The sequence below is a fragment of the Carcharodon carcharias genome, chromosome 1 (genome assembly GCF_017639515.1).
Source record: "Carcharodon carcharias isolate sCarCar2 chromosome 1, sCarCar2.pri, whole genome shotgun sequence".
NCBI lineage: Eukaryota > Metazoa > Chordata > Chondrichthyes > Lamniformes > Lamnidae > Carcharodon > Carcharodon carcharias.
The window spans coordinates 86345410-86369240 of record NC_054467.1 but is presented as its reverse complement, the minus strand read 5'-3'; the positions used below and the strand labels follow the sequence as shown (position 1 = coordinate 86369240).

Here is a 23831-nt window from a genome sequence, read left to right as displayed (position 1 = left end):
CACAAAATGTTTGCTTAGTCTGCTTTCAGGGTAATTTAAAAAGCACCTTCACGAATGACACGACTATGCAATCCAAATCAAAAGAGAGTATTCAATCTAGTCTACTGTATTTGCTGCTTCACAATGTGGTCTCCTCTAGTGGGGAGACCAAACGTAGACTGGAAGATTGTTCACCCACAAGCATGACCTTGAGCTTCCACTGTTATTTTAATCCTTCACCTTACTCGCATGTTGACATTTCTGTCCTTAGCTTACTGCACTGTTCCACTGAAGCTCAACATAAGCTTGAGGAATAGCACCTCACCTTTCAATTAGGCACTTTGCAGCTTTCAGAACTCCACACAGCTCAACAATTTCAGACCATAATCTCTGCCCCATTTGTTTCCTTTCTTTGCTTATTTTTGCTTTCAGTCAGCAGCACATGTGCTCTAGGCACATCTTTTGTTCCTTTTCTTGCCCCATCACCATCCCCTTTGGCCCTGGAAGACAAACTCTTCTGTCATTCAATCTTTCCTGTCTTTTACCCTATCACAGACCTTCCTTTTGTTCTTGCCGTACCCACCCCTTGCTTAAAACCTACTACATTTCCCAGTTCTGATCAAAGGTCACAAATGTGAAACATTTACTCTTGTTTCTCTCTCCACAAATGCTGCCTGACCAGTTGAGTATTTCCAGCATTTTGTGTTATGTATTTTAGATTTCCAGCATCCGGAGCATTCTGCTTTTCCACAAGAGTATTATTGTTGCCCCTCCCCTCTCCAAGGTTACTTTATCGCTCAAGTAAATATAGAACAGCACGAGTCATAAAAGCAACCTGCTCAGGTCATCAAACGCAAGGGCATATCTACATTACACTGAAAAGTGGCAAATCCCACAAGATTAGGTGAGTGTTATATTTACAACCACTTAGTACTGGATGGGTAAATTTCTCCTCCTGTTTAATATTTCTATTTGGGCTTTTTCTACAAACATTAGTTGCGAGATCCAAACTTACCTCATTGTTGGGCAGAGACTGGGAATTACAGGTCCCAGCATGCCTCGGGAGTTTCCGCACATGACCAGCCTGGCATTTGTCATTCTTTGGGCCAAGGATGGGCCCAGTGAGCATCCATTTTAAAAAAATGCGCAAATCTGGCATCTGTGACTGAGGAGGAAAGCACCATATCGGAGAAGAGCCCCAGACAGGGGACTAGGAGAACGGTTCCAAGTGGGAGTGATGCTGCAGATGGCAGGCTTTAAGTAATGGGGGCTCAGGAGAACCCTTGGAGATTGAAGGTCAGTGACTCTGTACTTTGGGCTGTTGGGGCAATGGTAATCCTTTGGAGCAGCAGTGTTATATTCAGTGCAGCCAAAGAGCTGAAGTTGTGATTGTGAGTTGGTGCTGGGGTGCAGACTCAGGAAACCAGGGAATGGAGTCTCAGGAGAGGAGACTGAAACCCTGGGAGGTGGGCATTTGTGGGTGCGTCTGACATTTGGAGCGAATTCAGAGGTTAGGTCTTCAATGATGAAAACTGGAATCCCCCATGAGTTTCAACGAGACAAAAACAGAAAATGCTGGAAAAACTCAGCAGGTCTGGCAGCATCCATGGAGAGAGAAACAAACAATGTTTCGAGTCCATATGACTTCTTCAGAGCTAAAGGGAAGTAGAAATGTGATGGAATTTATACTGTTTAAGTGGGGGTTGGGGGGTGGAGGAGGTGAAAGAGGACTGAAGGTCAGCGATAAGTGGGGGTGAAGGAGAGATTGACAAAGAAGTCATGGACACAAGACAAAGGAAGTGTTAATGGCAGTGGTGAAGACTAAAGGAGGTGCTGATAGTGGCATAAAGGTCAGAAAGCAGAATGTGCTTATGTCAGAACAAGGTTCAGTGCTCTGTGAAATAACATGAAAACAAGTGACAGATGGCTCCATTTGGGGGTGGTGGTTGGGGAAAAATTATTTTAAAAAAGTGAATAAATGAATGAAAATGAATAAATAAATTTGACAAAAAAGGATTAAAAAGGGGGTAAAGATAGAAGAGAGAGAGAGAGAGTTCATGGTCTGAAGCTGAAGTTTCAATGAGATTGGTTGACTCGGTTTTTACTGACTTCTGGTGGGTTGCTGAGAAATTTGTGTAGTGTGGGTGTTAGACCATAGTTTGTCTGTTAATTCACATGTAGCTCATTAACCCTGAATGTTAAAATAGAAAATAGATATTGTAAATTGTTTAATCTTTCTGACCTTGTACAGTAAAGTTTATTTTGTTTGTTCAAAAACCATAGAACTTTGTGGCATTAGTCTCTTAGTAAGTGTCTTGGATCTCAAACTTTGCTTTAAACAAAACAAGTTACTGGTCCCTAACCAGACTGTAACATAAAAGTGAAATACTGCAGCTGCTGGAAATCTGGAACCAAAGCAGAAAATGCTGGAAAAAGAAAAGTGGAAATGTGATGAAATCTATACTGTTTAAGGGGGATGGGGCAGGTGGAGCTGGATAGAAGGCCAGCGATAGGTGGGGACAAAAGAGGAATTGACAAAGATGTCATGAACTAAAGGACTACAGGAGTGTTAATAGTGGTTAGTGCTTAAAGAAGGTGCTCTTAGTGGCATAAAGGTAAGAAAACAGAATGTGATAACAGCAGAACAAGGATAGCATTGTGCAAAAGAACAACATGGAACAAGTAACAGATGGCCCTGGGGGGATGGGGTGGGGAAAAAAGGATAGAAAATGGTATAGAAGGGGGGATAAAAAGGGGGGAAAACCACAGATAAATGAAAAATAAAAATAAGTGGATAAAAAATAAAAATGAATGTGAAAAAAGGTGATTAAAAAAAAAAGGGGGTGAGGATGGATGAGAGAGTTTACGGTCTGAAGTTGTTTAACTCAATGTTAAGTCTAGAAGGCTGTAAAATGCCTAATTGGAAGATGAGGTGCTGTTCCTCCAATTTTCATTGGGCTTCACTTGAAAATTGCAACAGGCCAAGGATGGACATGAGAGCAGGGTGGTGTGTTGAAATGGTAAGCGACCGGAAGGTCTGGGTCATGCTTGCGGAGGTGTTCCGTAAAGCGGTCACCCAGTCTGCGTTTGGTCTCTCCGATGTAGAGGAGACTGCACTGGAAGAAGCGAATGCAGTAGACTAAATTGAAGGAGGTGCAAGTGAAATGCTGCTTCATTTGAAACGAGTGTTTGGGCCCTTGGATGTGAGGAGGGAGGAGGTAAAGGGGAAGGTGTTGCACCTCCTGCGATTGCATGGGAAGGTGCCGTGGGAAGGGGATAAGATGTTGGGGGTGATGGAGAAGGGGACCAGTGTGTCCCGGAGGAAATGATCCCTACAAAATGCTGACAGGGGGATGAGGGGAAGATGTGTTTGGTGGTGGCATCATGCTGGAGTTGGCAGAAATGGCAGAGGATGATCCTTTGAATTTGGAGGCTGGTGGGGTGAAAAGCCCAACAACTCCCACAGCTACCTTAACTACAGCTCCTCACACCCTGCTTCCTGTAAGGACTCCAGCCCATTCTCTCAGTTCCTTCGCCTCTGTTGCATCTGTTCCGATGATGTCACTTTCCAAAACGGTACTTCTGACATGCCTTCCTTAACCGAGGTTTCCCACCTACTGTGGTTGACAGGACCCTCAGCTGTGTCCAACCCATCTCCCACACCTCTGCCTCACACCTTCCCCTCCCTCCCAGAACCATGACAGGGTCCCCCTTGTCCTCACTTTTCACCCCACCAGCTTCCTCATTCAAAGGGTTATATGGACTCAAAACGTTAACTCTGTTTCTCTCTCCACAGATGCTGTGAGACCTGCTAAGTTTTTGTTTCAGATCGTAACATAAGTTAGTGTTCTGGTCCGGGATCATAACACATTGACTATAAAAATTAACCCTGCAAAATCTATTTGCAATGCGTGATATCACCTGCAATATTCTATTTAATACACAGACACTAAAAAGAAAAATTTACATTAAAATCTGTTTCAACACAGTGGAGGAATGTAGCTTCCTGACAGAAGTCCAGAAGACTTCCATGTCCTTACAAGGCACGATATATGGCAGAAAATTTGTTGTTAATTTCTTTAGACTAAGATCCAAGGTATTCTACATCTATATCTAATTAGAAGCATATAACTAAATACTTTAGCTCAAAAGGACTTAAGGAACAAATTAAGCAGAGGTGCAGCCTCACCCAGGGGAATTCTTGTGTGATTTCAGTTTTTCCCAAACCAATTTTTGAGAATTCCACATGGAAGAGTGCAACATTTTTATACTCTTCCTAGTATCTCCTGTTTGACATATGTGAAAGTACGGATTGTGTTCAAAATGGGAATGTATCATTTGACCCAGATTCTTCTTGCCTGCAGTCTCTGTTCCTCTGTAGTGATATGTTTTAATGCCAACTGCTGGTGCAGGCAAAACACTCCCAGTTCAATAATGAGAATTTTTTTTTTCTTCTGGGAAGCTAGAACTCCAGAGATATAATGTTCAAACAATTTAAATTATAAAATAATTTAATAATGTCAGTTTGGTTGGATTGCTTGTGCTCTCATCTCTGAGCTGTTGGGTTGTTGGTTTAAACCCTACTTCAGGATTCAGCATATAATCTAGGCTAGAATTTCATTATTCCACTGAGGGAGTGCTCGATTGTCCAAGGTGGCATTTTTCAGAGATAAGGCCACAGCCTGTTCCAGTTTTTCAGGCTGTGAAAGGACTCACGATATTACACAAGGGAGCAAGGAGTTCTCTCCTGTCATGAAGCTATTAAAGTATAAAATATTATTGGAAAATATTTTTCTTCTAAAATAGAGGTTTAGTCTGTGGGTGTTTCTTAATTGGATTAAAACCAGCTAGTCTGGGTGCTTTAATATTTAATAGTTTTGAGATGTAAACAGAGAGGTAGAGTGCATTTGCATTTTTTGAATAAAGCATTCTAGCAGTGGGGTGAAAACTGATGCCTATTTGGCAAATACCAAGCAATATGTTTATATTACTAATAAAATTGGTGCTATGAAAGGGGTTTTATTATTTGAGAGGTTTAGTTCAGAGGTTGTTGATACAATGAGAATTAACATTCAATGGGCAGTGGTAGGTATAACTTTAGCAGTTTTTGGGTGTGCAGAGCAGAGGCAATGTGAGATCAAAAGGCAGCTGTAAGCCTCCAGCTGGCTCCACAGGAACCAAGTGAAAAGAACCTCATTTTGAATTCATGAGGTGAAAATGCTTTGCCTGGTGTTTGGTTAACTCTATGGGCTGCTGTTGCCTTAATAGAGATTAGTTTGGGAATTTGTTAGAAGTTATGATAGTAGTAATTTGTAGCTATGTGTATATGTATTTTAACCTGTGTAAATAAATGAAACATTTTATTAAATGTAAAACCTCGAGAACTGGTGGTCTGATTCCTGAGTTTAGAGTTGCATCTCAAACATAACACTTAAAATGATAGGTTACGACAGTTGTTTAAAGTTGCTCTCTGACATAATGGCTGTTAGGGAAGTTGATTTTCAATTCAAATGTATGGCTGTATTTTCCTCCAAGGTAGGCTCACTGCTGGATGAAAGAAAGATCACCTTTTTAGCAAGAAAGGAGTTTTGATTTTTGAATCGTGATCAGTGTTGTTAAAAAAAACACCTGGTGAAGCTGAAATATTGAAACGGAACCCTTTCCCAATATTCTTGCCAGTGATTTACATTAAAGGAATATTTTGGTGTGTCAAGAACTTATATTTATACAGCACCCTTAACACAATGAAACATTCCAAGGCATTTCACAGCAGCATTATAGAACAAAGTTTGACACCAATCACTTAAGGAGGTATTAGATCAGATAAGCAAAAGTTTGGCCAAAGAGTTAAGTTTTAAGAAGTTTCTTAAAGGAGGAAAGCAAGGTAGAGAGGTCAAGAGTTGCAGGGAGGGAATTCCAGAGATTGGGGCCTAGGTGGTTTAAGGCATGGCCACCAATGGTGGAGCCATTATGACTGGAAGTGCACAAGAAGCCACAGAGATATCTCTAATCTCCTCCAAACCCAAAGGAATATGGAGGACCAAGGCAACGGGAGAGATTTGAAAACAAGGATGAAAATTTTAAAATCAAGATGTTGCTTAATCAGGAGTCACTGAAGGTCAGCAAGCACAGAGGTTGCAAGGGGAAAGGACTTGTTGCAAGTTAAGACACGGGGTAACAAAGATGACATTTAGTAAAGAATTTGACTAACTTAAAGTCATTCCAAACAAAGTTATTTATACTGTACGTGTGTGTCCTGTCCCTAGACTTAAATGCTTTCAACACACACTTGTAAAATTTGGGTGGTTATTCATATTTCAGATGAAACAACCAACTTCAAACAGACCCAGAGAGGCAGAAAGCAGAAGTATTGCTTGGGGTGTAATTGTGGCTTCATGAAGGGGATACCGAGCAAAAACTCACTGATTTATCTCATTATTAAGTCAAGATGAGATCAGTTTTCTCGAACCAGTTTCTGGGCCTTAGGAACAGGAAATAAAAGCAGATTCTTGTAATTGCAGGTTTCCTTTCCATGCATGCTGTGCATTTGCAATGGGTCAGTTGAAGGAAGCTTGTACTTGAAACAGATTGGGATTTTGTTGTCATATTTGAATGGTTTTGAGAGATAAATTGCCCATGACAGGCTTGTGAGCAATATTAGAGGTCATGGAATAAAAGGATTAGAAGCAGCATCGATATGAAATTGGCCGAGTGACAGGATCAGTTGTTTTTCAGACTGGAATGAAGCATACAGTGGGGTTCCCTGGGGTTGCTACTTAGGCCACTGTTTTTCTTGATAATATATTGATGACCTCAACTTTGGTGTTTAGGGCATAATTCCAAAATTTGAGGATGACACAAAATTTGGAAGTATTGTGAACTGTGAGGAGGATAAAGTGTTAAACTTCAAAAGGACAGAGAGACTGATGGAATGGGTGGACAAATGGCAGATAAAATTTAATGAACAGAAATGAGAAGCAATTAATTTGGATTGGAAGACCGAGGAGAGACAATATAAACTAAATGGTACAATTCTAAAGCAGGTGCAGGAGCAGAGAGACCTGGGCTATATGTGTACAAATCATTGAACATGGCAGGACAAGTTGAGAAAGCAGTCAATAAAGCACATGGGATCCTGGGCTTTTTTAAAAAGGTCCATGGAGCAGAAAAACATGGAAGTTGTTATAAGCCTGTTTAAAACATTGATTTGGCCTCAACTGGAGTAGTGTCCCCAATTCTGGGCATTGCACTTTTAGGGAGAAAATGAAGGCTTTATAGAGGAGGCAGAAAAGATTCACGAGAATGGTTCTAGGTATGAGGAACTGCAGTTACATGGATAGATTAAAAGTTAGAGCTGCTCTCCCTGAATAAGGTTGAGAAGAGATTTGATAGGGATGTTCAAAGTCATGAGAGGTCTTCATTAAGTAGATAGGGAGAAACTATTTTCAGTGGTGGAAGGATCGAGAATCAGAGGGCACTGACTTAAGGTTACTGGAAAAAGAACCAAGGGCGACATGAAGGAAAGCTATTTTACCTAGAGTGGTTAGAATCTGTACTGAGTGTATGGTAGAGGCAGATTTATTCTGGGCTTTCAGAAGAGAGTTGGATAATTATCTGAAAAGAATGGTTTTGCAGAACTACGAAGAAAAGGCAGGGGAGTGTGACCAGCTAAGTTGCTCTTGCAGAGAGCCAGCACAGGAACAATAGGCTCGAAGGCCTCCTTCTGTGTTGTAAATATTCTTTAATTTTAAGTGGGTGTATCCTCTTACATCTGCTTGCACCCTTTATACCAATCAAAAAGCAAGTGAAATTGGCAAATCAATAGCAGAGTGTTAAGGAGTTGCAGTAAATCTATTTAAAGAGCCAGCAAAATCCTTGCAGCAATTTTGAGGTTATTTCTGACCAGTGTTTATATTTCTTATTCTCCTGACATTTATGTTGCCTGTCTTTATGTTGAACATTTTGATTTATAATCACCTTATCCAAGTTGCTGATAGAAGTGAAGGACCAAGGGAGGGATGAATGAGAGGTGCTCTGTGCCCACCAGTCAACGCCTGTACAACCATATGAAGATAGTGGCGACCCGACCTTAACAGTATGCAGAGGTTCAACCTTCAAAGGTAGGCTGTGATAGCAGGCCTAGTGGTACAGACGTAAACTGACTAACAATTATGCCTGTCCACAGCATGTTCATGGTACTACACAAAAGGCAACATCAGCCAGCACAGCCTAGCTGGGCATTCCCACCCAGATGCCATCATACTTACAGGCTATGTTGCACTTAACTGGCAGCAGCTGTAGGCATGTCTCTTCACAGGGTCCAGTGTAGAACTCTTGTCACATGCTGCTAATATGCATTGTAGGGCTGGCGCAGGAAATGACAGAACCAATTCATTGTAGCCTCAAGTTGCATTTCCTGTCTCTTCAATTTTGGCTGCTTCATAATCTCCAATCCCTTGACCTACTAATCAGTTGAAATGCCTCAATTTAACTGGGTCCGACAGGGCCATTGTAAGGCTTGCTCCAGCTTATTGACGTCAAGCCTGTACCATTTTAATTCCCTGCTCTCATTTAATCATACTAAGACCTACTCCTGCCCAAAGCCGGTGTCAATAACAACGGTGGCAGACAACAGTTGGGTGAGCGTGGCAGGAGACAAAAGGCAGGAGCCATGGGAACAATCCCAAACAATGTTAAGTGGTGATGGGGGTGTAGGCAATTGCATTTGGTGAAGGAAATCCCAGAGCCCTGGTTTACTTGTGAGAACTAGAGGACCATACCTGCTCCTCCTAGTTTAAAGGCAGCATTTAACTTTAAAAAATTTTTACTGACCTTTCTGGCCTCCCTCTGGGACTTGGGTTGCTCCTTTGCACCCTGTGCTCCACGTGAGGTCAACAAAAGACGAACGTGGCTGCCAACAATCTGGGTCTAAATGATATCATCAGATCCTGACTTTTGTACTTCACAGAAACCCTTGATCACTTGATGCAAGAGCCTCACTGGCTGCCAGAATGTGCAGGTTAAATGCAATGCGATGTCAACCAAGATCAAGTGAGTAGGTTGTTGCAAGAATTTTAACATCTTGCATGCTCTGTTTTCATTATGTGTAGGGTTCTTTAAAATCAGGAGTCAAAGGCTTTCATGATTTTTGTGTCCCCCTCCCCTCCTCCCATTGTGACGCTTCTTTCCAATTGGCCCCATTCCTTCAAAATTTCACCTGCAGATGAATGTTTTGGAAACAATAGAAAAGAACCAAACATTTCCCAGTCAGAAATATAGGGAGAAGGGGCAGGTAGAAAGAGAGATAAAGGAGAAGGTAGGAAATTCTCAACAGGAAATACATTGTGAGAGACTTCTGAGGAATGTTTAAAACCCTCTACAGATTATGGAATTAAAGGCCATTCCCAGGATTCACACTGACCAATGACAGGTAAGGTGTTGCTCATTGAATGCTAGCTTTTGTCTTGAATTTGAAAATTAAATTAAAATTATCTTTAGGCACAAATATCAAATTGTGTCACCAAATCTAAAGTTTGTACTCAGACAAGAAGGATTTCCTTTTTGAGTGGACCTCAGTTCCTGACCCTTCTCGACATCAAGCAAGAAACCAGGAAATTTATGAAAAACAAGCCCAAAACAAAGCAATTCATCTTAGCTCCCTGTATTAACTTAGGAACCAGTTGCACTGTCAGTCGTTAATTTGGCAGAAATAATTGAAGAGGAATCTCAAGCAACACGGGAGTGCTGGCTGGTTTTCCTCATACTATGTACAAACAAACCAGTAGTAGCACTCGCATCACTAACCTTGAGTGTGATCAACTAAAATAACACGACAGGGAACCAATTGTAACATCTTTCTGGTCTGTAAACTCTATAGCACCACACCCACTGCACCAGAACAACATTGTAAGTGCTTGAATTAATGCTAAATTATCAGGATTGCTACATTGTACAAGGCGCGGTTCAGCAAATTGCACTTCCGTGTTCTAATTCAGCTGATGTTTGTTGGTCTAGCTTAACCCTGTCACTTTCCTTATCGCGCGACGGATTTGAATACAAGCAAATATGGCTGGAGACGGGGTTCACTAGCATTTCCAGAAAAGCAATCTAGAGGAATGACCGTACAATATCCTCACACTTCAAACACTGCATAGGACTTTATTAACTTACCTGTATAACACAATGATTGATCCATCCCATATGCGGGGAACTGAGAGATCATTTCCATTCATCGTTTTAAAACCAGCAAAACTACAAGTCCCAGAGCGCAGTGCAATAGGAGCACCCCGCCCGCAGTTTGGCTCTCCCAGCGTGATACTCTCCCAATTTAAAGCAGTCAACACGTTAGGGCGCCGGTTTTACATTTTCACATTCGGTTTGGGCAGCTGGCTGCGTTTGGCTTTCCATACCACAAACCCAAAATGTAATATTGCTTAAAATCAACTCACACCGCGGGCAAACAGCCAAACCAATTGCTGAAATATTTAACACATTCCTCTGGTTTCCTGACTTTTTTGAACGAGGAGGAACTAATGCAGATTCAGACTGATTTGGCCACCCTTAACTCAGTTTAAATTGTTAAGAAAACCCCTCCTCGCGCGAAAAACTTAAAGCAAACCAGTCTGCTTACAGGAGTCAGGAACTGGCAGTATGTGCCGGAGTTTACCTGTGGGCTTCTGCCGTTCCTCTTGCTACTGGTGTGGCCATTCTCGCTGGTCTGGCCCCAGCGCCGCTCCATGGCCCGTATTGTCTGCCGATCAGTCAGTCTGTCACTGTTTCAATCTCTGTCTGTGCAGCTCAGAGCCGCGCGCCTCCGCTGCCGCTCGCTCCCCTCAAAATGCACGGAGCGTGGCCTCAGTGACGTCAGCCCGGGGGAGGGCGGCTCCTTCGCAACCACAGTGATTGACAGCTGGAGGAGGCGTGGAAAGGCACTAATGTCTTCTTTCACCATCTCTTTTTCCACCTTCCAGTTAAGGCCTCCTTTCAGGTGAAACAGCGCTTTGCTTGTAATTCTTTCAATTTGACTAACAAACTCCAGTATCATCACTGATGCCAATTCCTCCATGATCATGAGAAATAAGCTCGGCTCGGTCTTGACGCACCGTCCGCGTGCCAAGGAGTTGGCTTCCAAAGCAGATCCTCTTTTCACAACTTCAGGATGGCACCCGATCTCAAGGAGGACAGAGAAAATGTTTTAAGGACATTCTGAAGGCCTCATTGAAAAGGGGACAAATTGACATTGGTGCACCGGAGGAACTTTCCACAAACTGTACCATGTGGCGGCACCTCATCCAACAAGCTGCAACTGACTGCATAAACTCTGCTGCAGAGAAGCAAGGAAAGGGGAGGGAAAGAGAGCAGAATCCTGGCTTGAGAAACACCTCCCTCCCATCCTCAGCACAACTCTTGTCCCCTTTGGCTGTGGCTCCAGAATCGCCCTGCTAAGTCACCTGAGGACACACAAATCATGAAACCTGGCAGACATCATCCTTGTTTGCAGGGCCTGTCGATGATGATGACGATGACTTCGCCAGCTGCTGCTCATAATGCGGTCTCTCCCACATTGGAGAGGCCAAATTCAGATTCGGTGATCACTTTGCACAACACCTTCATTCAGACCACCAGCACAACCCTAAACTTCTGGTCACCCATTTTAATTTTCTGCCTCATTTCCACTCTGACTTCTCTGTCCCTGTCTGTACAGTTCCAATGAAGATCAAAGTAAACTCCAGGTACAGCAACTCATCTTTCAATTAGCCACTTTTCAACCTTCCAGTCTCAACATTGAGTTCAATAATTTCAATAATAAAACTAACCCCAGTTTTTCAAACAGTGGCTGTTGATAATGATTCTACTTTTCCCATTTCCACCTCCTCTAGACACATCTTTTGCTTCTTTATTATCCCATTACCACATCCTTTTGCTTGCACCATCATCCCTTTAATCATTTGATCGCTTCTGCTTTCCACCTCATCACAGACTTCCCTGATTTTTTTTCCTCCCCCTTTCCATTCTCTATACTTGCTTTAGATCTGTTACATCTCTTCTAGTTCTGCATTTCCAGCATCTGGAATATTTTGCTTTCACACAAGTAAAGTCAGTCAGTTTGGCATGTCTGATACCTCTGCACCTGGATGGTAACCTGCGTAGCTCCTCTTTCAGCAGAAGTTTCTTGGGCAGTCCCTCAGATTTCGGCAAGAGCAACCAGCACATCAGTCTTATCCACATAAACATTGATCCCAAGTAACAGGGGTAGCTACACATTATTTATTTGAAGTTATGTGTATTATCTGGCAGATTGCTCATGCCTATTTACTGACTTTCTAGAGATAGTGGCTATTTTTTGGTACAGAAAAGGAATTTATTTTTTGTGTGTCTCAGCAGGGGGGAAACAAATGTAGTTTCAGTGTGATTGCAATCTACTGCATACTTCTCTGTGTGGTGTTTGAGGGTATGCACCTGTTTGTAAAGCGAAGTATTTAATGAGCAGTGTCTACTTGTATTTCCTCCTGTATTGCTGACAAAAAGATGAAACAAATAGACTGTCCTTTGCCTGTCTATTGTCTTTTCGTTGCTGCTGGTTCTTTCTCTACTACTTTAATATCTTTTTCTTCTTTTGCTGTTTGATTTCATTTTGTGTGAAAGAGATGTGTCTGGCAAGATGACATCCAAAGCAGAACTTCCACCAGTTCTGCCTTTCTTGTGGCAACATAAATAAACTGGCATCTTAGAGCCATATTTACTGTACAAAGGTGAAAGTCAGACCTATAACGTTGTTCCCAACTACAGGTGACAACAGGAGAATGGATGGTGACAAATTTCAGATTTTCTGACTAATTTTCCATAATAACAGCAACTTGCTGTTATAGACCGCCTTTAACATAATAAATTGTCCCAAGGCACTGAAGCAAAACTTGTCAACAAACCACATAAGGAGATATTAGGACAGATGAAAGGTTAAATTTTAAGCAGCATCTTAAAGGAAGAAAGAGGTGGAGAAGTTTAGAGAGGAAATTCCAGAGCTTGGGAAATAGGCAACTGAAGGCACAACAACCAATGGTGGAGCAATTAAAATTAGGTACACTAAAGAGGCCAGAATTAGAAGAGCGCAGATCTCTCTGAGTGTTGTGAGGCTGGAGGAGATTACATTCAAAAGGAGGAATTTGAAAACAAGGATGAGATATTTAAAATCGAGTTGTTGCTTAACCGAGAGCCAGTGTAGTCAGTGAGCGTACTGGGGTGATGTGTGAATAGGGTATGGTGTGAGTGAGGACAGGACTTCTGGATGACCACAAGTTTATGAAGGGTAGAACGAGGGAGGTCAGCCAGGAGTGCTGTTGGAATAGAAATGACTTGGAAAAAGAGTTCCATCAATGTTAGTTTTTTAAAGGCAAAGAGTTCAGAAGTTTAAAAAATGGTCAACTAGATGAGAAGTAATTAAGATTGACAATTATTTTCTCAAAATTGGGGAAATAAGAAATTCTTTAATTGGACTGGGTATTCAGAAAGACTTCTCACCACAGTGTTGAAAAACCCCTTTTACCTCTGTTGGTTTGTGAGAGGAGTAGGCTTTTTGACAACAAATAAGAGGCTTTTAAAAGCAGAACATAAACAACAAAATGTCAGGCAGCCAGTGAACTGCTGCTAAAAGGTTATTAAAAAAAACAGGAGACTATAGGGAGAGAAGGTCTGCCCATGCTGTAGGGCGTAATGCAGAGGAATTGTTATTTTAGAGTGCTATGCATAAATATGTTGTATTGATTGAACCAAGAGGCTCTGATCTTACTGGTTACGCTGCATAGCTCACTTTTCCATGGAATAAAGCAGTTTAATTATATGAACCAACATTGCCATACCTAATGTTAATTCCACCATCAGATATACAAGTACAAATAATGCAAGTTCAGAATTGCAAGGGTATCTACAATTATACCCAGGTCACACTACCATACAAATAGATGTTGGACAGCAAGGTCCCCAAAAGAAATTCAGACTGCTTAAGGGAACAGAGCAGGTTCAAGGATTTTTAATCCCAAGAATTCTAATATATTTAAATTATTTTATTGTTTATTGCATAATTTCTTTAAAAATCGTTGCCTTCAATCTAAAACAGATTGGAATTTTTTTTATTAATCCATGGGATGTGGGTGACGCTGGCTAGGCCAGCATTTATTGCCCATCCCTAATTGCCCTTGAATCAGTGAAGGTACAGACATGATTTATTTTGTAGACATTGGCCTGGATTTTCACCCCTGAGGCAAGTACACAGAGCAGGGAAATCTCCCAGTTCACCGCACCCGCCTCGGGAAAAAGTGTCCTGAATGGTGGAATCCTTATTTTGGGGGTGGTGGATGTGAGATGGAGTTGGGCCTGCTTGCCCCGGATGGAAATTGGAGGTGGCCATGAGCTGCTGAATGCCGAGCTGAGATGTTTAAAAGACCCTCTGTGATTTTCTGGGGCTTCGTCCCAGTTGTTTCAAACATTAGGCTCGCTAGCCCTCACCCCTCACATCCCCACCCACTTTCCATGTGCATACATGCCAATCCAAGCCCCCCAACCACTGCCCTGGCCTCTTATAGCCCCTATTAGTGCCAGCTCATGATTCCCCACCCTTATACCCTCCATGCCAACTCACCTAGTATCCACCATAGGCAGACCTCAGGAACCATCCTGAGATGAACTAAAATAAAGGTATAAATGTCTATTACAGATTTCAGTATATTAAAAAAATCATTCATAAAAGTTCATTTAATAAATTTAAATCCTGTCAAGTACTTAATCCCTTATAAATACAAACATTTGTATTGATAACCCCACATGAAAGTCAGCTAATCCCCTTTGATCTGTCAATCAAAGTGTGAACTTACAGTCCCCACTATGATAGTAACAGGTTGTGGAAAACAGTCAAGCAGTAATAATGTTATAATGATAGCACTTAGGGTTATATCGACAAACAGCTATTGAAACTGCTACACAGATTTTTTTTACTCACAGACACAGGTAGGGACCTTTTTTTCAATTTTTATGGGGCAGGGAATTTAAATAACTTGACAGCTTAAGAGTTCTATATACCTTACCTGCTCTTTAAGAACCTATATGCCGACTCTAAACATTGCGGGATAGAGCCCTTGCTGCAGTGAAAATGGGATCTGTTTGAACTCAGCACTGAGTTCAAACGGCCCTGCTGAAAAAAGACTTCTGCTGGATACGGGAGCAGGACTTCTGGATCTGGGTTCCTTCTGCCATTTTGGATATGCCACGGAATCTCCACAACTCTGTAATAATTGTATGCAGACCTCACGTTAAATGTTGCTGCTGAAATTTTGCACGAAAGATATCTTGTATTTCATAAATGTTAGGAAATAAAATTTTGGGATAGAGTATATGAATAATTTGAGCTTTGACATGTGGTAATATAACACATTTGGAAGGAAAAGGTGAACTTGGACCTGTAGAGGGAGAAATTTGTTCGCTCTGCTTCTAGGAGTCTTTAATGATATCTAGAAGCAACGCAACGCAAACATATTTTTTCACCATAGTTCCAAAAAGCTTTCCATCACTGGAGCTTGTCATGTCATATCTGGGTATGTTCTAAGTTTATTGATAGAGATTGATTGCTGTGACTAGTCAATTGGCTGAATCTTCCATGGAATGGCAATCACTGTCAGATTGCCACTCTGCTCCTTTTTACTTACCTTAGTCTAGAGCTGCGCATTTCTTGCCTGGACTTCCAAACCTGGATGGCTGAGAAAGTGTCAGCGTAGCTGCTCCAGGAGACTCTTCTGAGCAGGGCAGCAGCATCGGGGAAAGTGAAACCACGCCCCTATTTTACAGCACTATCTGCCATAAAACAGTAACTTTAAAGCTCCCAGCCATTTTGACAAGCCAGGAGATAAGGTAAATGTGTAAGGTAAGTGAGTGTGGGGTTAGAGTAACTGGTGGTGGTGGGGGGTTCAGGGGGTCGAGGTTGGGAGGGAGGGGTCAGGTAGTCAGGGAGGGTTGGATGGTTGGGGGGTCAGGTGGTCTGGGGGTGGGTGGATTATTCGGGGGGGGATCAGGGGCACTACTTGTGTGGGTGGGGGGGTTTAGCTGGGTGGTCAGGGTTGGTTCAATGGTCAGCAGGGTAGTCAGGGGGATAGTTGGGGGGGGGGTCGGGGCAGGGGGGCTAGTCAAGGTGGAGGGGGTTGGGGGTTTTAGTTGTACGTGATTGGGGGGTAACTGTGGCAAGAGGGGGATAGTCTAGGGGTCAGGGGGTAGCTGAGAGGTCAGGAAGGTGTAGTCAGGGTGTCGGTAATATAGTTACCTAGGAGTTAGAACTGGTTTTAATTCTTCTAACTTACCCAGGGTAACTATTCTGCTAAGAGAGTCGGAACCATCCAAAGTCCCTGACTTTAAATTGGAGTTTCAGAGGGTTCCAGGTGCAGGGTAATTGCCCAACAGAAGTCAAAACTTGCCAGACAATTTCCATGTATTTAGTGCACGTGAACTTCCAAGGGGTCCCACAGCTCATCTTCTGGAGTATGTCTGGGGTTTGACCCTTCGGGGAACAGAAGAATTGGGCTAATAACTCCAAATTTTTTCTGGCTTTCTGTCAAAATAATGTCCTTCTGACATTGGAGGTTAAATGAGGTGGGAGGAACATAAATACACCCTTCTGCTTCATTACCATGGGCCTAGACCTGGCAATAGAAATGGAGAGGCCCTGGACAGGAAGGTTGTTCCATCTGAGTTTCTCAAGTGTGAAAAGATACAAACATACAAACATTCGAATTAGGAGCAGGAGTAGGCCATTTGGCCCCTAGACCCTACTCCGCCATTCAATAAGATCATTGCTGATCTGAATGTAACCCTCAACCCACATTCCTGCCTACCCTGATAACCTTTCATCCCCTTGTTAATCAAGAATCTACAGAATCATAGTGCAGAAGAGGCCCTTCGGCCCATCGAGTCTGCACCGACATGTGAGAAACACCTGACCTACCTACCTAATCCCACTTACCAGCACTTGGCCCATAGCCTTGAATGTTATAAAGCTCCGTTTTAAAAACGTTCAAAGACTCTGCTTTCACCGCCTTTTGAGGAAGAGAGTTCCAAAGGCTCACAACCCTCTGAGAGAAAAAAATATTCTCCTCATCTCTGCCTTAAATGAATGACCTCTTATTTTTAAAAAGTGACCCCCAGTTCTAGATTATCCTGCAAAAGGAAACATCCTCTCCACAGCACCCTGACAAGACCCCTCAGGATCTTAAAGGTTTCAATCAAGTCACCTCTTACTCTTCTAAATTCCAGTGGATATAAGAGTAACCTGTCCAACCTTTCATCATAAGTCAACCCACCCATTCCTGGTATTAGTCTAGTAAACCTTCCCTGAATTGCTTCTAATGCATTTACATCTTTCCCTCAATAAGGAGACCAGTACTGTTCATAATACTCCAGATGTGGTCTCACCAATGCCCTGAACAACTGAAGCATAACCTCCCTACTTTTGTAATCAATTACCCTCACAATAAACAATAACATTCTATTAGCTTTACTAATTACCTGCTGTACCTGCATATTAGCCTTTTGTGATTCATGCACTAGGAGACCCAGATCCCTCTGAATCTCAGAGCTCTGCAATCTCTCATCATTTAGATAATAAGTTTCTTTTTTAATCTTCCTGCCAAATTGGACAATTTCACATTTGCCTATACTAAACTCCGTTTACCCGATCATTGCTCACTCAATTAACCTACCCATGTCTCTTTGCAGCCTCCTTATGACATCTTCACAATTTACTTTCCAACCTTTCTTTGTGTCATCAACAAATTTAGCAACATTCCTTTGGTCCCTTTATCCAATTCATTTATAAAAATTGTAAAAAGTTGAGACCCTTTAGCTTTTTTAGTTAACCACAGATGGTGGGACCTCCCCTTGAAATTTTTCTTTCTTGTTGGAATGTATCTATTCGGTGTATTCTGAAATATCCCTTTAAATGTCTGCCACTGAACTTCTATTGACTAAGCCCTTAAACTCATTTGCCAGTTCACTTTAGCTTGCTCCACTTTCATACCCTCATAATTGCCTTTATTTAAGTTTAAAATACTAGTCTTGGACGCACTTTTTTCCCTCAAAATGAATTCAAAATTTCAGTCACTGCTACCTGGGGTTGCCTTCACTATGAGATTATCAATTAATTCTGGCTCAGTGCTCAATATCAGGTCTAATATAGCCTGGTCTCTAATTGGCTCCAGAATGTGCTGTTCTAATAAACTACCCCAAAAACATTCTATGAACTCCTCATTTAAGCTACCTTTGCTCATTTGATTTTTCCAGTCTATATGTAGATTAAAATCCCCCATGATTATTCACAGTATCTTTACAGTGCAGAAGGAAGCCATTTGGAACATTGCGTCTGGACTGGCTCTCTGAAAGAGCATTCCACCTAGTCCTACTTCCCTACCTTATCCCCATAAGCTTGCACATTCTGTCTTTTCAGGTAGCATTCTAATTCCCTTTTGAATACCTCAATCAAACCTGCCTCCACCACCCTTTTAGGAAGTTTTTTCCAGACTCCAACCACCCTTTGGGTGAAAAAAAATTTCCTCACCTTACATTTTTGCCCTTTTGCCAATTATTTTGAATCTGTGCTCTCTAGTTCTTGGAGTTCTCTTGAGTGGGAACAGTTTCTCATTATTTACTCTGTCCATACCCCTCAGGATCTTGAATACCTCTATCAAGTCTCCTCTCAGCCTTCTTTTCTCAAGGAAAAGAGTCCCAACCTCTCCAGTCTACCCTCATAGCTACAGTTATTCATCCCAGGAATCATGCTTGTGAATCTCCTCTGTACTCTCTCCAATGCCTTCACAGCCTTCAAGTATGGTGGCCAGAATTGGACACAGTACTCCAGATGAGGTCTAGCTAGTGTCTTATACAAGTTCAACATGACCTCCTTATTCTTGTACTCAATGCTCCTATTAATAAAGCCCAAGATTCTATATGCTTTATTAACTACTCTGTCAACATTCCCTGCCATCTTCAATTGCAAGCATACACCGAGGTCCCTCCATTCCTGCGCCTCCTTTAGAAACTCTCCCTTTATTTTATACTGTCTCACCATATCTTTCTTGCCAAGGCGAATTACCTGACACTTCTCTGCCTAATTCACCAATTTGTCTATGTCCTTTTGAAGTGCAAGAATATCCCCATCACAATTGACAACATTTCCAATTTTTGTATCATCTGCAAATTTTGAAATCATGCCCTGAACACCACAGTCTAGGTCATTAATATATATCAGGAAGAGCAAGGGTCCCAACACTGACCCCTGAGGAACTTCACTACAAACCTTCCTCCAATCTGAAAAACAACCATTTATCACTATTCTCTCTTTCCTGTGACTCAGCCAATTTCTTATCCAAACACCTATTGCTGTACCTTTCTGACAAGCTCCCATTATCTCTTCTCTTATACTCTGTCCTACCTTGTAGTTACAATTAGGAGGCCTGTACACCATTCTCACAAGTGACTTCTTGTCTTTATCATTTCTCACCTCAACCCAAACCGCTTCTACATCCTGGTTTCCTGAACTTAGGTCATCCCTCTCTAATGTGCTAATATCATCATTAATTAATTCCTTCTCCACTCCTCCACATTTTCCTGACCTTCCTAAATATCATGTGCCATTCAATATTCAGGTCCCAATCTAAGTCATCCTGCAGCCATGTTTCTGTAATGGCTATCAGATCATACTTATTTATTTCTATTTGCGCTTTCAGTTTATTTGCTTTGTTTCAAATGCTTTGTGTGTTTAGATACAAAGCCTTTAGTTTTGTCCTTTTATTATTTTTGTAGCATCTAGCTTTATCTGCTGATTTACTTTTAGACTTGCTCTCTGTTCCTTCCTCTCACCGTCTGTTTATCATTTCTCATATTAATTCTCTTTTGCCTCTTCTCTACCCTTTGATTTACCACATTTTCCCAAATCCCATGCCCCCACTATTCAATCTAAAACGCTCTCTACTTCCCTAGTTATGCGACTCGCAAGGACATCAGACAGGTTTAGGTGTAGATTGTCCCAACAGCACAGATCCCTCACTTTTCCCAATACTGGTGCCAGTGCCCCACAAATTGGAACCCACTTCTCCCATGCCAGTCTTTGAGTCACACATTCATTTCTCTAATCTTCTTTGTCCTATGCCAGTTTTCAGGTGGCTCAGGTAATAATCCAGAAACTATTACCTTTGAGGTTCTGCTTCTTAATTTGGCGTCTAGCTCCTCATACTGACTATGTCATTGGTACCTACATGGATCACGACCACTGGATCCTCCCCCTCCCACTGCAAATTCCTCTCCAGCCCTGAGCAAATGTCCCAAATCCTGGCACCGGGCAGGCAACACTGCCAACTGCACTCTCGTTCCTTGCTACAGAGAACAGTGTCAATCCCCCTCGCTATACTGTCCCCCACTACCACTACATTTCTTTGTGCTCCCAATTGAATGGCTTCCTTCACCACAGCGCCATGGTCAGTCAGCTCATCCACCCTGCAGCCCCCTACTCTCATCCAAACAAGCTGAAAGAACCTCAAACCTTTCGGACAATTGCAGAGGCTGCCACTCCTACCCTTTGGGTCCCCTTACCTGCCTCAGCTACAGTCTCACCCTCCTGTCCCTGACTATCTTGCAAATCAGAAGATCCTATCCTAATGGGTGTGGACTTAATGAGACAATTTTCAACATACTTGATTTTGCCCAACCCATGATCAATTCTGTTCATCAGTGTTTTGATATTGAACAGGACATCACATTGTAAGATATGATATTACGTCTTCATGAGGGTTTATTTACAATCATATACGGAACAACTTGATGTAGCAGCACGCCGGCAAGTTTTACCCAATACTATATGTATATGCTGCTAAGAAATTTATTTTAATGAACCTCCCATTTGTTCTAACATTTACATTCCATATCCCTTACATGAAAAGTGCCCTATTAAAATTGGTTTGAGTTACTTGACTTCCTTAGCCAATATTGTTGTGTTTCAAACTTGTTCCAAAGAAGGAATATTGTTGTATTAATAATGGGATGTTATAATAGCGACAGTGTCAAAATCAGCTTTGTAGTGAAACATTAAAAAGATGATAAAGCTACAACAGGACCACACAATTCTGCAGCTAATGTTTAACCTCAGTGCTGTATTTCATTTGAAAGACTTGGTTGATATTGAACTGGTGGGGCAATTTAAACACTGCTCAAACTGCAATCTTCTAATCCAGCATAACAGAGTTATGAACTGAGCCAAGCTGATGCTTAAACCAAAATGGATTAATTAAAACTTAGTTTGGTGAGCGCTTATGATTGTAAAATTATCTGATGTAAATATTTCAGAAACTATTTTAATGAGTATATTTGGTAGAGAATGGAGAGGGATTGGCTGTTATCAAAATGAGTATAGGCTTAGATGATTAAATACTCTGTGTCATACAATGGTTCTCGGCTCTTGGGATCCTTTTTATGTAGACCAGCTGGCCAGAGCTGAACAAATGTTGGAGACATGAAAGAGGAATATTAAATAAAATAAGGACAGAACCAGGAAGTATGGCATGCATTGATTACCAATCTCCAGAGCAGAAATGAAATAGAGTTTAGATTTTTTTAACACCCATTTAAACACAATATTACAGTTGAGCACTTGTGAAATTTATTTCTAAAAAAAATGTTCCCCTCGCTGTTGCAATTTAATGCTGTGGATTTTTATGGGGTGATATTAAGTGGACAAACGGAAGAAAACACTGGTGCAAACTTGCTGATATACATAACAATATATCTCACAAATTACTTATGACCAGTGTGGAAAGGCATATAAAAACCTATGGAATTAAAATTATTGTGACAGCAAGATCTTTGTCTTTAAAAATAGGTTTTGCAACTTCTCACCTGTAGTGTTGTACCTTCTCATTGCAAATGCAATTCAAAAATTCTATGTCAATGCTACACTGCATTGCATGTTGCATAGATGGATTGTATCAGTCCTGATCTAACAATGTCCTACTCTATCACTCCACTTCTTTCTTTCATTGAGCTCCATTACCATTCACTTTTCCAGACATTAACAAGCCCACACAACTTTTTTTGTGACTCCAAAATAATGGGTTTACACCATGTCATTTTTCTGATTATAATTAGCCTCAATACACACTTTGTTCTTCCAATAGCCCTCTCATTAGCCATTCTTTTTAAGCCACTAATTTCCTGTAGATGTCAGTGACTGAATTATACAACCTACTTGTTAATCTTGCCCTTGCAAGCCTCCTACACTTCATTAAAATTGAAAATATGAACACAAGCTGACTGAGCCTGTGTCACCCAAGTATTATCTACAACTATGTGCCACTTAACAAGCTGCTAGTGTCAAAATATTCTGCAATGTACATTAAATTTGTAGTGTACTTGAAGAAACTTTTAACATATGCAAAATAAACACAAAGGGCAGAATCTTACTGCGTTTGAAGATTTTCTGATGTTAGGACCAAAAGCAGATCCTGACCCTGCTGGTGAAGTCTGGCGGCCGGCCTGCATGATTTTACCAGAAGTGGCCTATTAAAAGGTTCCCTTGGAAATGCAGTTCAAATAAGGGCCGATTGTCCACAACTATGTCCTTGCAGGCAGCCCTACCAGGAGAGGCGGGTGCTGCTGTGGCAAGCAGGAGAATGTGAGACTGCCCCGAGATGGAGGTGCCGTTGGAAAATGTATAAACTAAAAAAATTATTTATGGCCACAGCTGCCAGGCCATTATTATGGGGCTCCCTCCACAGGATGGTCTGTGATTGCAGCAGTAGCTCGATGGCAGAAGCAGCTCTGCGGGGTTAGGTGGGGAGATAAGTAAGAGGCCTCCTGGGCCCACATGGCCTGCTGCCTGGAGGCCTCCCCCAAGGATCCGCCCCAGTTTACCTGCAGTGCGGGCTGCCTGTAGGATCCTGGTGGCATCCAAAATCTGGTCTTGAGTGGCCAGTTATTTGTCACCAAGCTGCCCGCCTTTGCCTGATGGGTAACCCCTTCTGTTGCTCACCCGCCTCCGCAAAGATCATCTGGAGGTGGAACATGTCCGGCGACCAACCTGATCCGTCATTCTGCAAATCTTTCCCTCCCATCCCATGCCCGCCTGCGTAAGTGGTAAGATATTGCCCAAAGAAGCTGAAAAAACTACAATACATCAGCCTTAGAATCATTGAACCTTACAACACAGAAGGAGGTTATTTGACCTATTGGGATATGTTGCCGGTTCTTTGAACGATCTGTCCAATAAAGTCCCACACCACAGCATTCTCCATGTAACTCTAGGGGCAGAATTTTGCCGTCGGCGAACAGGGGGCGGGGCCTGCTCGCAGACGCATAAAATGATGCAGATGATGTCGGGCAGAAGCCCCGACGTCATCCCGCCCCATTTATATTTACAGGAAGGCAGGGCGCAGCAAAATCAGCTGCGGGCCCGCCGACCTGTCAGTGGCCAACTGAGGCCATTGACGGGATCAATTAAACAATTAAAGGACCTGGTGGGCAGGCCAGGAGCCCCGGCGGCAACTAGAGAAAACATGAAACCTCATCCACGGGCGGGATGAGGTTTCATACAGGGTTTTAAAAAGTTTAGTAGTTATTGTGTAAATTATGAACATGTCCCATCTCATTGACATTGTCACATGAGGGGGACATGTTGGAGATTTTTTTTTCTATTTTTAAACTTTTTCAAAGTGGAAGCGATCTCCCTGAAGCTGCACTTTGCCTCAGGGAGATGTGCGCTCTTTTGTGTGCATGCGCAAAAGCGCACACTCTCGCTTTTGGGGAATCCCCCCCCACCCGCACAGGAAGCGATT

At 42.1% G+C, this 23831-nt stretch overlaps 1 protein-coding gene across 4 annotated transcripts in view; it reads right to left on the bottom strand.

Moving 5' to 3' along the window:
* fam241a (family with sequence similarity 241 member A) overlaps window positions 1-23315 on the bottom strand; it is a 37459-nt gene extending 14144 nt beyond the window's left edge. The window contains exons 1-3 of one of the 4 annotated variants that reach the window (XM_041200815.1): window positions 23223-23315; window positions 22462-22533; window positions 15057-15254 (exon numbers count right to left, since the gene is read on the bottom strand). In XM_041200815.1, coding sequence (XP_041056749.1) covers window positions 15057-15254; window positions 22462-22533; window positions 23223-23284 — 332 coding nt within the window. In that variant the 5' untranslated portion in view covers window positions 23285-23315. Of the gene's footprint in view, window positions 1-10645; window positions 10859-15056; window positions 15255-15674; window positions 15877-22461; window positions 22534-22911; window positions 23147-23222 lie in introns of those variants that run through there. The other 3 variants (XM_041200825.1, XM_041200835.1, XM_041200845.1) reach the window with 3 other exon arrangements.
* Between the last annotated feature and the right edge of the window lie 516 nt (window positions 23316-23831).